Source organism: Sciurus carolinensis, chromosome 1, assembly GCF_902686445.1.
Source record: "Sciurus carolinensis chromosome 1, mSciCar1.2, whole genome shotgun sequence".
In the NCBI taxonomy this organism is placed as follows: domain Eukaryota; kingdom Metazoa; phylum Chordata; class Mammalia; order Rodentia; family Sciuridae; genus Sciurus; species Sciurus carolinensis.
The window spans coordinates 138755607-138772736 of NC_062213.1; the positions used below are offsets into that span (position 1 = coordinate 138755607).

The following is a 17130-nucleotide window of genomic DNA, read 5'->3' on the forward strand; positions in this document are numbered from 1 at the left end:
TAGCTTTATTATGTGTATACATTATAGTACTACTCAACATAGAAGGAAGTAGGCCATTACTTTGAAAAAGTAAGCAATAGTAAAAAAAATTGTACTAATAGTTGGATAAATGGAGAGAAAAACAGAACCAAAATAGTTTGTATTTTCTTTATGAAACAGCTAAAAATTGATGTTTATTAAAAAAAAAATCTCAGAGAGAATAGTAAAACAGCTTTCTCCAAAAGTGACCTGCAACAGCAGGATCCTTAGAATATGCACAAAATCGATTGAGGGAGATATTTTAAATCTTAGTTCTGGATTCTGTTGTTATACAGTACCTTTAACCTATACTAACTCTTCCGAAAATCTTAACCAATTGATCACAACCATGAGAGGGGTAAAGTTAACCATTTTGAAAATACGTAAATATCCAAATTATATTGTACAGTTTTTATGGTTTGATTGAAGCAAATTATTGAAATAAAATTTATTATTTTCATGAATAGTCTCATATGATGTAAAAAGAATGATAGCCATTTTTTAGACATTCTAGCATATAAATAAAGAGCCTTCTCATTAAGTGGTGATACTTTGGGAGCATGATCAGGACAACTTTAAATTTCAGTCTAGGAAGGAATTCATTTAGACTATAATATCATTCCCGAAGTTCCAGATTTCATAACCCTGTTTCTGTTGATGAATCATGCAGTTTTAGTGGGTAGACAAAATAAAACGAGCCTTCCTGGTTACACCAAAGGAAGAAGTTATGCCTTACAGTTGCTTCAGGCCTTTCGATTTTCTTCCCCTTCTGATGGTCAGAAGAGATATTCCTGACCTTGTAATATTGAGTTCTAGACTTCTGATGAGTGCTCAGGATGACCCCAGTATTGTGAGTATAAACATTTAAGAGTGTCCATAAATACATCTTCATTTATGCCCATGTTCAGAACCTTTTGAGAAAGAAATGTGGGAATCAGACAGTCATTAATGTAACTACATTACTCACAAAAGTTACATGGGGGAAATAGTATAGATGTGAGATCCGTGATTTTTCCAATATTGAATTCCACAACTGAACTTATCCACTCCAAGGCAGAGCTGGATCAGCCAGACTTTCCTTTATCCTTACCTAATGAAGTTTAGTTCCTTTAGTGATAGTGGGAGGGCAAGTGTGAATGCATTCCCTCTACAGAACTGAGCCAAGCATCCCTGTTTCTTTGAAATCCACAAATCAGATAACTCAATTGTGGTAAGAAGCCAGGAAGGTTATATTTTTGGAAGTTGTACATGGAAACACAAGGAGCAGAAGATACACATTTCTTCGTAATATCTAACCACTAAAACTTAAGTCAATGTCACATTAATTTAAGAACATAAATTTTCCTCTTATAGATAAGTAAGGGAACCTATAGCATTTTGCTTTATATGTAGAGGTAATAATATTTGTTAGTAGCTTTATTTTATTTATGAAGTATATCTGATAAAATGCACATATGAATTTATATTCATACATAAATTTTAATTATAAATAAATATGTAAATATATTTAATATACTTAAGAGGTACACCAAATAATTTTAAGGTAATACATCTTTGACTAATATGTCTATAAAATTAAAAGAGAAAAAATAGAATTAACATTGGTCAGGTTTATTGACAATGTTTGTCTTGAGTAGAGATCTGTGGGGTATTTCCTAAGAGGCTTTATAGAGTTGATGGAATTTATTACATGGGAAGAGAATGACCCTCAACCTTACAGTCTCAGAAATATAATAATAGGCACAAATAGTAAAAAGCCTTTCTCGAAGGTGGGCTCATAATATCTAAGCAAATAGAACTGATATATAAACCTACATGATCAATTAAAATCGGTCAATCAATCAATCTATCTATCTTCTATCTATCTATCAATCTATCTCCAGGACACTAGGGTTTTTGGGACCAACTCAATATCTCACTGTAACAGGACAATTACAGTGAAACTTTGGGATCTCCAATGACTTTTTGGCCTCCAGATTTACATGACTTCACTAGTCAGTTCTATCACATCCACCCAGAGAATGGAAAAGAAGGAACTTTATTCCCTTGTTTCATTAGGCTGCCATTCCTTTGATACCAAAACCCAACTGGAGCATTATTGCAAAAGAGAATGAATTTCGATCTCACCTCTAAAAACATAGATGCAAAAATTCTAAACCAAATATTAGCAAACTGAACCAAGAGAGTTTAAATAGGATAATATATCACAACCAACTTCTGCTTAATTCATCAATTTCAGGATGCAATAACACTAAGACGTGATCAGTATAATTTGCTATATTAATAGAATAAAAGATGACTTTAAAATAGATAAATAAATCACTTGGTAGAATTCAGTGTATATTCTTGCTTTAAAAACTCAACCATCTAAGGGGAAAAATAAATTCTATAGTCCAATAAAGGATAACTATAAAAATGTCACAACAAACATACCTAAATTTTGAAAGCTTTCCTTTTCAAACAAAGGGCAAAACAAGATTGTTTATTATTACTACTTCTATCCAGTATTGTGTGGAAAGCCTAGCTCATTCAGTGAGGAAAACAAAAGAAATAAAAAGCATTAGGTTTAAAATAAAGAACTAAAACTCATTACCAGTAGGTATGATTGTGCTTATACACATCTAAACAAATTTGTAGATACATTTAAGTGAATGCAACAATTTTGATGAAATCAAAGTCAATATAAGAAAATCAATTGCATTTTTCTATATTAACAGTAAAAAACTAGAATATGAAATTTGACATATCATTTTTCAGTAACTTGAAAGTATATCTAACCCTTAAGAATAAGTTTAGCAATAAAGGCATAAGACCTATGTGTAAGAAAATGTAAAAACTGAAAAGATATACCTTATTCATCATTGAAATGATTATTATGAATATGTCAGTGCTTCTCAAATAGTTTTGTACATCTGTAATTTTCAACTACTTTTTAAATTTACTTTTGGTAGGGAAACTATTTAACCAAAGCCTTTTTTGGCATTATAATACAGAAAAGCAAAGGAGTAATCTTGAAATAAAGCCATGGACAGGTAGGATTTATTAAGTACTATGTACAAAAACTTATAATAAAGATAAACAGAATACCAAATGCACAAAATCACAACAGATTCACACTAAGGCACATTATAATGAAAATGCCTAACATACAAAATAAAGATAGGATTTTGAAGGCTGCGAGAGAAAAGCATCAGATTACATATAGCGGGAAGTCAATACGGATATCAGCAGATTTCTCAGCCCAGACTCTAAAAGCTAGAAGGGCCTGGAACAACATATTTCAAGCTCTGAAAGAACATGGTTGCCAACCAAGAATCCTATAACCAGCAAAACTAACCTTCAGATTTGAATGAAATAAAATCCTTCTATGATAAAGAAAAGTTAAAAGAATTTACAAATAGAAACCCTGTGCTACAGAATATTCTCAACAAAATATTCCATGAGGAGGAAATGAAAAACAACAATGTAGGTCAGCAAAGGGAGGGACTACCTTAAAGAAAAATCCATTCAAAGGAGAAACCAAGTCAAGTTAAAAATCAAAAATAAACCCAAATGACTGGGAATACAAATTATATCTCAATAATAACCCTAAATGTTAATGGCCTAAACTCATCAATCAAAAGACATAGATTGGCAGAATGGACTAAAAAGAAAGACCCAACAATATGCTTCCTTCAAGAGACTCAGCTCATACAAAAAGACATCCGCAGACTAAAGGTGAAAAAACCTACCACACATACAGACTCAGTAAAATATCAGGGGTTTCCATCCTTATTTCAGATAAAGTGGACTTCAAGCCAAAGTTAGTCAGAAGGTTATGATAAAGAAGGACATTTCATACTGCTTAAGGGAAGCATAAATCAGGAAGACATAACGATCGTAAATATTTATACCCTAAACAACAGTGCATCCATGTACATCAAACAAATCCTTCTCAATTCCAGGAACCAAATAGACCACAACACAATAATTCTGGGTGACTTTAACATGCTGCTGTCACCACTGGATAGATCTTCTGAACAAAAACTAAACAAAGAAACCATAGAACTCAATAACACAATCAATAACTTAGAATTAACAGACATATACAGAATATTTTGTCCATCAACGAGCAAATTCACTTTCTTCTCAGCAGCACATGAAACCTTCTCGAAAATAGACCATGTGTTATGCCAAAAAGCAGCCCTTAGGAAATGCAAAAAAATAGAGATACTGCCTGTGTTATATCAGATCATAATGGAATGAAATTAAAAGTCAGTGACAAAATAAAAAACAAATTACTCCAACACCTGGAGACTAAATAATATAATATTGAATGAAGCATGGATAACAGAAAATACCAGGGAGGAGATAAAAAAAATTCCTAGAGGTCAATGAGAACGACGATACAACATATGAAAATCTCTGGGACACTATGAAAGCAGTACTAAGAGGAAAATTCATTGAATGGAGCACATTCAAGAAAAGAATAAAAAGTCAACAACTAAATGACCTAACATTACAGCTCAAAGCCTTAGAAAAAGAAGAACAGAACAACACCAAAAGTAGTAGGTGACAGGAAATAATTAAAATCAGAGCTGAAATCAATGAAATTGAAACAAAAGAAACAATTCAAAAAATTAACAAAAAGTTGGTTCTTTGAAAAAGTAAACAAAATAGACAAACGCTTAGCCACACTAACAAAGAGGAGAGAGAAAACTCAAATTACTAAAATTCGTGATGAAAAAGGAAGTATCACGACAGACACCACTGAGATATATAACATAATGAGAAGCTACTTTGAAAATCTATATTTCAATAAAATAGAAAATACTAAAGACATTGACAAATTTATAGAGGCATGCTTCTCCCAAACTGAACCAGGAGGACATACACAATTTAAACAGATCAGTATCAAGCAATGAAAAGGAAGAAGCCATCAAAAACCTACCATCCAAGAAAAGCCCAGGACCAGATAGATTCTCAGCTGAGTTCTACAAGACCTTCAAAAAAGAAGTCATTCCAATACTTCTCAAAGAATTCTAGGAAATAGAAAAGGAGGGAATCCTACCAAACTCATTCTATGAAGCTAATATCACCCTCATATCCAAACCATTACTGTACCCACATAAGTACAGTAACCTCATACTAGATGAGGGTGCCAAAACCTTACAATGGAGAAAAGATAGCTTCTTCAACAAATGGTGCTGGGAAAACTGGAAATCCATATGCAATTAAATGAAACTAACCCCCTACCTCTCACCCTGTACAAAACTCAACTCAAAATGGATCAAGGCAAAGACACATAAAGGAAAGAAAATTTTAGACCAATGTCCTTGATGAATATAGTTGCAAAGATCCTTAACAAAATACTGGCAAACCGTATCCAAAATCATATTAAGAAAATTGTGCACCATGATCAAGTGGGGTTCATCCCTGGAATGCAAGGATGGTTTAACATACGTAAATCAATAAACATAATCCTTCGTGTCAGTAGACTTAAGGATAAGAAGCATATATTTCAATTGATGCAGAAAAAGCATTTGACAAGATACAACACTGTTTCATACTGAAAACACTAGAAAAAATAGGGATAGTAGGAAAATACCTGAACGTTGTAAAGGCTATTTATGCTAAGCCCACGGCCAACATCACTCTTAATGGAGAAAAACTGAAAGCATTTCCTTTAAAAACGGGAACAGGACAGGGATGCCCTCTTTCACCACTTCTATTCAACATCGTACTTGAAATACTAGCCAGAGCAATTAGACTAAAGAAATTAAAGGAATACGAATAGGAAAAGAGGAACTTAAGCTGTCACTATTTGCTGATGACATGATTCTCTATTTAGAGGATCCAAAAAACTCCTCCAGAAAACTTCTAGACCTCATAAATGAATTCAGCAAAATAGCAGGTTATGAAATCAACACGCATAAATCTAAAGCATTTTTATACACAAGCAATGAAACATCTGAAAGGGAAGTGAGGAAAACAACTCCATTAGCAATAGCCTCAAAAAAAAATAAAATAATTTGGGAATTGTCCTAACCAAAGAGGTGAAAGATCTCTACAATGAAAACTACAAAACATTGAAGAAAGAAATTGAGGAAGACCTTAGAAGATGGAAAGATCTCCCCTGTTCTTGGATAGACAGAATTAATATTATCAAAATAGCCATACTCCCAAAGGTGCTATACAGATTTAATGCAATTCCAATTAAAATCCCTATGACATTTCTCATGGAAAGAGAAAAAGCAATCATGAAATTCATCTGGAAGAACAAAAGACCCAGAATAGCCAAAGCAATCCTGGGCAGGAAGAGTGATGCAGGAGGTATCACTATACCAGACCTTAAACTCTACTATAGAGCAATAGTAACAAAAACAGCATGGTACTGGCACCAAAATAGATAGGCAGACCAATGGTACAGGATAGAAGACATGGAGATGTACCCACATAAGTACAGTAACCTCATACTAGACGAGGGTGCCAAAACCTTACAATGGAGAAAAGATAGCTTCTTCAACAAATGGTGCTGGGAAAACTGGAAATCCATATGCAATTAAATGAAACTAACCCCCTACCTCTCACCCTGTACAAAACTCAACTCAAAATGGATCAAGGATCTAGGAATTAGACCTGAGACCCTTCACCAAATAGAAGAAAAAGTAGTCCCGAATCTCCATCATGTTGGCTTAGGACCAGACTTCCTTAACAAGACCCCCATAGTGCAAGAAATAAAAGCAAGAATCAATAAATGGGATAGATTCAAACTAAAAAGTTTTTTTCTCAGCACAGGAAACAATCAATAATGTGAGAAGAGAGCCTACAGAGTGGGAGAAAAATCTTTTCCACACACACTTCAGACAGAGCACTCATCTCCAAAGTTTATAAAGAACTTTAAAAACTTTACACCCAAAATACAAAGAACCCAATCAATAAATGGGCTAAGGAAATGGGCAGACACTTCACAGAAGAAGATATACAGGTGATCAACAAATATTTGAAAAAGTACTCATCATCCCTGGTAATTAGAGAAATGCAAATTAAAACCACCCTAAGATTTCATCTAACTCCAATTAGAATGGCTACTATCAAGAACACAAGCAATAATAAGTGTTGGCGTGGATGTGGGGAAAAAGGTATACTCATACATTGCTGGTGGAGTTGCAAATTGGTGCAGCCACTCTGGAAAGCAGTATGGAGATTCCTCAGAAAGCTTGGAATGGACCCACCATTTGACCCAGCTATCCCACTCCTTGGTTTATACCCAAAGGACTTAAAATCAGCATACTACAGAGATGCAGCCACATCAGTGTTCAGAGCAACTCAATTCACAATAGCTAGGTTGTGGAACCAACCTAGATGCCCTTCAATTGACAAATGGATAAAGAAATAAAGAAACTGTGGTATATATACACAATAGAATATTACTCAGCCATAAAGAAGAAAAAAATTATGGCATTTGCTAGTAAATGGATGAAGTTGGAAAATATCATGCTAAGTGAAATAGGCCAAGCCCAAAAAACCAAAGGCCGAATGTTTTCTCTGATAAGTGCATGACAATATATAATGATGGGAGGTGGGGCGGGGAGAGAAGAATGAAGGAACTTTGGATATGATGTAGAGGAAAAAGAGGTGGGAGGTTGTGGGAATGGAAAAACAGTAGAATGAAACAGTATTACCCTATATATATATATATATGTATGATTACATGAATGGCATGAATCTACATTGTGTACAACCATAGAAATGAAAAGTTGTAGCCCATTTGTGTACAATGAATCAAAATGTGTCTGTAAAAATAAAAAATATTTTAATAAAAAAAGATAAACTAAATTAAGCTAATATGAAGTTGGCAAAAGTGTAAATAAATGAGCTATCAATACACCTTGGCCTATCTTCTGACTTGATTTATGACAAAAAGGGGGATCCCTTATTTACGAAGAGTGGGAAAAGAAAATTTGTTTAAAGAAGTGGTTCTGGACAGTTGGATTTCCAAATAGTAATTAAAAAAAAAAAACTTGATCCATGTCATGAAAAAGTTATTTTCCGCTGAGTAAACAGACAGGTAAAGCAAAACCAATGCTTTCAGGAGATAATATAGAATATATTCATGAATTTGAGATATTTAGTATTTATAAAAAGAGGACTGAGAAGTGCTGATCATAAGTGAAAAAATGAATATATGTGACTGTTAAATTAAGAACATTTGTTCATCAGAATATCCTATTCAGGGGCAGAAAAGCATGCTGCAGGATGGAGGAAGGTATTTGCAATCCATAAAATATATTAAAATTCTTATACATATCATATAAGAACTTCTACAAATTTATAGCATGGAAAGAGACCACTGAATAGGAAAATGGGGAATATATTTGAAAAAATACTAAAAAACATTTGAAAAAGTATTCATGCTAATTAGTAATCAGGGAAATACAAAATCACAAAAATAATGCATACCCAACTCTGCATACCAAGAGTTGATGAGAATGTAGAGAAATGGGAACTTTCTTACACTGCTGGTGACAGTGAAAACTGGCACCTTTTACAAACAGTTCAGCATTACCTACTAAAGTCTACCCGTTTTGCAGCTATTCTGCTCCCTGTATACTCAGCAGAAATGTGTGGGCATGGGCACCAAGACACTTACTAGAATGATCATAACAGTATTAACTTATAATATGTAAAGACTGGAAACAATTCAAATATCCATGGAAGAATGGATGCATTTTCTTGAATATTCATACAATGAAATCTTATACAGTTTTGATAATCCATAAACTGCACATCCAATATAGCAATACGGATGAGTCTCAAACATAAAGTTTCACTAAAGAAGTCAGATACTGAGGAATACATACTTTATACATTTATTTAAAGAATTTGGGGCTGGGGATATAGCTCAGTTGGTAGAGTGCTTGCCTTGCATGCACAAGGCCCTGGGTTCAATCCCCAGCACCGCGGAAAAAAAAAAAAAAAAAAAAAAAAAAAGAATTTGTGTATTAAGAATAAACAAAACTAAATTATGTTTAAGGAATATATACTTAGGTGGAAATTAAGGAAATTGCCTTAAATGTTAGTATAGTGATTAACTTTATGGGGAAGGGAGTTCATGGAGATGCTGTAATTCAGGGCCCAGGGATACTATGAATCTTCAGTAACCTACCCTGAGAGGTAGTTATAAAAAATACTTATTTTATAATATTCATTAAATTGGATATTAATGTTTTATGCAGTTTTCTGAATGTGTATTATACTTTATAATTAAGAAGTTTTAAAACTGAGGAGTTAAATACCTGGTATCATTTATGATCCTACATTAAGATAGTTTGATATATCTATCTCAGAATAGGAATGTTGTTTCTAGTGAGGCTGGTGCTTATAATACATAAATTATTAAAAGTACTTTCTCTTTGACTCCATACTGTATGAGGCAGGCATGGCAGAAGCTACTGGACTGTTTTCACAACTGAGAAAACTAAGAAAGTACAAAGAAGTTAAGTGATTTATCAAAGTCCACATTGGTAACATGTGATAAAGGTAAAATTTGAAACCAACACTTATCCTCTAACCCCCCAAATCAAAGTTAAAAATCACAGCAAAATGAATATCCACTAGAATGGGTGTTTTTAAAAAGTACAGAATATTAAGCGCTGGGAAGGGAGTGAAGTTGGAACCTTCATGCATTGCTGGTGAGAATGTAAAACAGTGTAGCAGCTGTGGAAAATAGTTTGGCAATATCTCGAAAGGTTATTATATGACCCAAGAAATGCACTCCTAGGTGTATACCCAAAAGAACTGAAAACAAGGTCTCAAAGAAATACTCGCACATCAGCATTCACAGCAGCATTTTTTACAACAGCCAAAAGGTGGAACCAACTCAATGATCTATCAACAAGTGAATGGATAAAGAAATGTGATGTACATATGAAATGAAATATTATTCAGCCATAAAACAGAATGAAATCTGATACACAATACAGTATAGATGAACCTTGAAAACATGCTAATAAGCAGACACAAAAGGATGAATATTGTGGTATCCATTTATATGAGTTGTGTAGAACAGGGAAATTTATAGATAGAGGAAGTAGATGTTACCAGGGGTACAGAGGAGGGGAATGAGAAATTTTTGTGTGTGTTTGTGTGTGGCGCTGAGGATTGAATACAGAACCTCATGCGTGCTAGGCAAGTGCTCTATTACTGCACTATATTCCAGCCCAAAGGAGGGAAAATGGGAATTAATATTTAATGGGTATAGAATTTCTGTTTGGGATGATGAAAATATTCTGGAATCCCTGGTGATGGTTACATAATATTGTAAATGTACTTAATGCACTGACTGTATACCTGATAATGGTAAAAAATTATAACTTTCATGTTATTTCATTTTACTACAATAAAAAAGTTTTCAAAAAATACTGAACATATATTCTGATAAACTTTATCTACTCTCCATTCCCCATATCAGGCAGCTGAGTTTATTCTGGTTTGGGGTGTTGGGGGTCAGATGTCTTTGTCCTACTTTAGGAAAATACTAGAAAGTTAGTGGAGCTTACATTTCCTCATTTCCAAGGTTAATTTCTTACCAGTCTTGAAATGCTTCATGTTCTAGAGACCCTCCAGAAGAAGGAACATTGTGTATATATACCATAGTTTGTCTATTCATCTGTTGAAGGGCATCTAGATTGGTTCTCCAATCTAGCTATTGTGAATTGAGCTACTATAAACATTGATGTGGCTGCAACACTTGTAGTATGCTGATTTTAAGTCCTTTGGGTATAAACCCTGGAGTGGGATAACTGGGTTAAAAGGTGAGTGCATTCCAAGTTTTCTGAGGATTCTTCACACTGCTTTCCAGAGTGGCTGCACCAGTTTGCAACTCCACCAGCAGTGTAAAAGTGTGCCTTTTTCCCACATCCATGTCAACATCTATTATTGTTTGTGTTCTTGATAAAAGTCATCCTAATTGGAGTAAGATGAAATCTTAGAGTTGTTTTAATTCTCATTTCTCTAATTACTAGAGATGTTGAACATTTTCTCATATATTTATTAATCACCTGTGTGTCTTCTTCTGTAAAGTTTCTGTCCAGTTCCTTGGCCCATTTACTGATTGGGTTCTTTGTAATTTTGGTGTAAAGTCCTATAAGTTCTTTATAAATTTTGGAGATTAGTACTCTTATCTGAAGTGCGTGTGGAAAAGATTTTTTCCCACTCTCTAGGCTCTCTCTTCATATTCAACAGATGAATGGATAAAGAAACTGTGGTATATATACACAGTGGAATATTATTCAGCCATAAAGAATAATAATATTATGGCATTTACAGATAAATGAATGGAATTGGGAGAATATCCTGCTAAGTGAAATAAGCCAATCCCCCAAAACCAAAGGTCGAATGTCATCCCTGATAAGTGGATCATGATATACAATGGGAGTGGGAGTAGGGGGTAAGAGAAGAATGGAGGAACTTTAGATTACATAGAGGGAAATGGGGGAGGTATGAAAAATGGTGGAATGAGACAGACATCATTACCCTATGTACATGTATGACATGAATCTACATTGTGCACAACCATAGAAATGAAATGATGTACCCCATTTGTGTACAATTAATCAAAATGCAGTCTATAAAAATAAAAAGAAGAAGGAACATAAAAGACCAACCAGTTGTATCAGGAATAAATGAGCATGTGTACTATGTGTATAGTATGTATACAGTATAGTACGTGAAGATGCTCATACCTAGCCTTAGAGAAAAGGAATGAGGCTGTGTGGGTGAAGCAAATGGAAATAAGGGGGTCTGAATTATTTCTCCTTGGCATGAGGCAGCTGAGTTAGCCTGTTTTGTACATAAGAAAAACTAGAATATATATAAAGTTGTAAATTTTTCATACTTCTTAGTGTTTTACAAAAACTCTTTAGATCTGGTCTTTAAATTTGCTTCCTTGAGGTAATTTTCCTGTTTAAAAATTCAAATTGTATTACTTAACTTCACTGTAAGTAATCTTTAGTGTTCAGCTAGTGTGGGATCTTCCAAGAGATAATAATGGAGACATTAAGACAAATAATACATTTTATTTCTCTGTAATGCTTTAAAATATCCCACAGCACTTGCTTTAAGTAAGCAAACTGTTTCTTCCAGTTTAAGTTCATATGTACTTCTTTTTCCAGCCTTAAGTTTTTTTAACTTTGTTTCTATTGAAAAGTTTAATTTTATGACATATATAATATTTTTCTATTTTCACATTATTTCATACTTCATATTTTTGCAAAAAAAATATATAATTGTACCCATTAGTTTAAAAATTTGGATTCATGTACAGTGACAATTATGTGAAATTGTCATAACAGCATAGTGTAGTAGTGATGAGCAGTGATGCTGAAGCTGGCTTTTGTGGCTTTGCATCCTGGTCTGCACTTAGTAGCTGTGTGATCATAGGAAAGGAATTTGGCCACTGTTTGGCGTCATGGAATTTATTCATCCATAAGATTTAGCTATCAAGAATATCTAATATATAGAATTGTTATGAAAACTGAATTAACATTTGTAAACTACTTGGAATAATACTGTGCTCACCGAAAATGCTATTTAAGTACTTTTTTACTTAAATAGAAGTTAGCTGTGGTCTGGACTTTGCATTTTCATTTTTTCTTATGTGAAATGGAGATCTTTACTTCAAAAATTTGTGTGAATGTTACTGAATTCCTATTAATTGCTTGGAAATTCTTTGTAAGAAAGTTGGTAGAGTAAGTGTTTACTATGTAATTACCAGTACAATCAGAATGCATTTTAAAAGAAGGTAGATTAACTGTCAACTGATACAGAATAATGGATTTTGATCAAACACTTTAGTTGATTTTGTACCTCTGTCCCAAATAGGAAGGGAAGCTTTTTCAAAGCAAAAGGTATAAAATTGGGCTGCTGGGTTGTGGCTCAGTGGTAGAGCACTTGCCTAGCATGCAGGAGGCACTGGGTTTGATTCTCAGCATCACTTAAAAGTAAATAAATAAAATAAAGATATTGTAAAAAAAAGAAAGGGTATCAGATTAATCATGACTCCACTAACTCTTGACATCATAATTAATCCATATAAATTACCCATGATATTAATGCAATATATAAACTATGATGTGAGAAATTGTTTCATTATTCATCATTCATTATGGAATTTTGATTTAATTTACTTTGTTGTATATTATTTTACTGCTCTATTAACTTAATGATTTGAGCAATTGCTTATAGCTTTTGCTGTTAGATAATAGATTTAGTGGATATTACTAGATAATTTATGCTAAAAATGTTTATGTATATTATGGAAAGTGCTGTCATTTTAATCTGAATACTGTACAAAGTTGATTATAATGAATCCATTTTCTTTAACAAAATTCAGATAAAACAAATATAAATGTAATTTGCCATTGACATGTATAATAGTTTCCAATATTATCTAACATAGAATAGTAGCTAATAGTGTTCTTGACCTTCACTTTTTTCATATATCTATAGATTTATGACACCGTCACCCAAGGATTCTGATGTCAAATGAAGAAAATAAAATGAATAATTTGATGTTCATTGTTTATTTCTAAAACCACTGCTAATGATCAGTCTCCTGTTGCAACCTCTCCTCTTAGAAATTTCTCATAGAGATCTTTGTTTTGACTTTTTAGCATGTCCTGTCCTTTTACATTATTACTTGGACTTATACTTCAAATAGTGTTATTCATGAGGATTTCCCTGCTTGTTTCTCTCTAGACATGTAGTTTGGACTGGCATAATGCTAATCAAGGTTTTCATAGGAAAAGGGGTTATATGGGTGTATGATTTTCTTTGAAATTCCTAGTTTCCAAATATATGAGTTTAAAAAAAGGGGGAGGGAACCATTTGTTGGCAATTATAACATGAATCAATATGAAATTTCTTATAGTCTTTGTCTATCTGATTTCTTATGAATAGTCACACATTTTACTATATTAACAGTTTATTTACAGCATGCCCAATGGAAATGTTGTGTAGTATATGCACTGTATTGTCTTTCTAAAACCTGGAAAAATCACATGTTCTGAAATACATCTAGCTATGAGGTTTACACATAACCTGTAATGATAAGCACTATTTAGCCTAAGAATATAAAATTTATAATCTAATTATGAATGCTAATCTTTAACTTTTTCTTTTAGATTACCCTTAGGCATAATACATCAATGATATATCTTAAATTATAATCAGTAGTTCCAGCTTCTTGAAACATTAATTACTGTTAATATGGTTTGTCAAATTCTTACATCCCATCTTTTAAAGAAATACTTGGCTCCACATGTTACTTACAGGAACTGATAATGGATTCTAAATTAACAGGAGCCACATAAACAGTTTCATAGCATTTGAGTTCAATGATTATTTATGGGATATCTTGAGATAATAATATTATATGTTGCATCTATATTCGATTCTTTGAGTGAGGTTCTATGATCTTCTCTTACCCTGATCTTGGGGAGGAAATCTTTTTATATGTATTGTACTGTTGTTTCAGTAACATATTTCATATAGGATATATAAATTACTAAACACATAACCCTTTAGTGAGAGATGTTAATACTAATCTGCTTGTAATAATCTAAATTTTTAACTGTCATTTTTAGGTATTTACTACCAGGAAGTACCCAATTCTTCATGAGAACACCAGTCTACAACACAAAATACAATTCTCCTGGAATGACTCGCTCCAATATTTTGTTTACATCCCGATATGGCCATTCGTGAAACTGAAAGGAAGATCATCATAGGTCATGCATAATAGCAATTATTTTACTGCCTCAAGTTGAACACACAAAGACAGTGACCATTAAGTGCTGTTTTATGTATATATGACATATATATGTGTGGAAATATATGCACACATGCACTCAAATAGTATATATATATATTTATTTATTATAATACATGAAAGAAGAATTAGCAGAAAATCGAATATAAGATTTAACCTTTCTGGAAATGTAATAAACCATGTTAAAATTGTTTACACAAATATGTGAATGTCTAGAATTTGCTAGGTTTATAATTCCTTCCTACTAGAAATGTTATTTTTCTGCAGAGATTATAAAACAGAATTGATCTTGAAGATCCCATTACAGTGTTAAATTATTTTCTAGATAATATAGCTTTTGACTTGAAAAAGCATTAATAGTATAATATGTTATAGTTCTCTTACTCACAGTAACCATTTAAAATGAAACACAAAAGATTTAGAAGCCTGGTGTTGCTTGATGACAGGATTAAGTATAAAATGGGCTTACCATTAACATAGCACATGTAAAGTACTAGAAAAAAATCCAAACCTGATTTTCCTACATTTTTATTCCTCTGTGTGGGAATTTATCAACATGTAATAATGTACATTTTCAGTAAGGATCTCATAAGATCATATTATGGTCTAAAACAGAAGACAATCCATTGGGCTAACAATAAAATGTAATATAGTTTTTACCTTTTCCTTTTATAGGGAATCACATAAAGGAACAGAAAATGATGGTAATGACAGAATTCTATGAGACTTTTGTGTCTCATAACATTCATTATTATTTGGAAAGTATATCTTTGATGGGTAAACACATGGTTAAATACAATTCTTCTGCAGAAGTAGAAGAGCAAACATTTCAAACTCATTTTGGTGTTAAAACATAATGCATCACATGTATTGTGTAATAAATCTCTCAATGTTGACTCCAGTTTACATTAAAAAGTCTAATATGGTAGTTTCTTATTGCACCATAGAAAATCTAAATGATTCTGAACAGAAAATTCTAGTAACCACATATTACTAATAATTGACATACCCTTAAGAGTTTTTTTTTTTTAAATACAATATGGAGTTTTCTTCCTGTCCATTGTTATGGATAAGTTTCACAGCAATTTACTTCCATTTCTTACTTACAGTTTCAAAACCAACGATGAGCTTTTAGTTTTCCACAATATATTAACAGTACTATCATTGAACTCCTTAGAAAGTGTAATATTCCTTTCAGAAATTTTATTGAAACTTCTTCACCCAATGGTTCTTCTCATAGATGCTAATTCATTTGCAAAATTCATGAATGTTTTACTTCTTTTTAATATCCTAAAATTTAAATCAAGAAACGGCCTCACAGCAGGAGAACTGAGCAGGCAGATTGGCCTGGTTTAATTCAGAAGCGGATAGCTGGCAACCCAGAGTTGTAAGTTAGGTAGACTGCTTTTAAGGCCATCTTCTGAGAGTTTTCAATGGAAATGATTTATTTCTTTCCTAAATTATTGCTCATTACTTCATTTTTTTTTTTGACTACTTAGCATCCACATTCCAGTTGGGAACTTTCTTTGCTGAATGCATCCCAAATAATTAGTCATTGTCATTGTGAGAAAAGAGGACAAAATATTGGGATGAAGGAAATTCCTGAAGTATTTATGACTTATTTTGTGAATTCTCAAACATGGGATAGCTTTTCCAGAATAAATAATGTAAAATCTTATAAAATGATCACTATAAGAATGATCAACAAGTCAGTCATTTCATAGAGTATTTTTAGTCTTTTTTTTTTTTTTAATCATGATTTGACCATGAAGGAGATACAACTTACAGTGGCTGATAAATGCTGTCAACCCAGTTCATTGACCATTTTCATTATCTTAAGTCACAAATGGTCACTTAATTTGCAATAGTGCATGTTTTGGAAATTCTGTTTTTCGTCATATAAGAGTGAAATTTTTATTTAAAATAAAAAATGAAAATGCTCAATACTGGGAGGAACCCTTCCTCCAGAAACACACACACACACACACACACACACACACACACAAACACAATCGAAAACTAATAGTAAATTTAAAAGTATGTAACTACCCTGCTATTTGATGAACCAAATTTTACTTCTCTAGCTACTTACATCTGGCCTTATTTTGAGCACTAGAATTTTATTACCCACATTTGCCTTTTTATACCGATCTGCTTTGATATGATGAAGTTTTGAATAAAAGCCATTTGCTCATTGTTTATATATGCTACCTGGCATGCTGTGCACTCTGGCTGCTGTAGTGCTATTCCCTAATGAGCAACTAAGAGGAGAAGACGCAATAATGAACCATGAAGTCTCC

The 17130-nt window shown here is 32.9% G+C and overlaps 1 protein-coding gene across 3 annotated transcripts in view; it reads left to right on the plus strand.

The window, feature by feature from the left end:
• The window catches only part of Ttll7 (tubulin tyrosine ligase like 7), a 133757-nt gene extending 116915 nt beyond the window's left edge, over window positions 1–16842 (plus strand). For all 3 annotated transcript variants that reach the window (XM_047555609.1, XM_047555617.1, XM_047555627.1), the window contains one exon: window positions 14646–16842. In XM_047555609.1, coding sequence (XP_047411565.1) covers window positions 14646–14766 — 121 coding nt within the window. In that variant the 3' untranslated portion in view covers window positions 14767–16842. The remainder of the gene's footprint in view (window positions 1–14645) is intronic.
• Window positions 16843–17130: the final 288 nt, after the last annotated feature.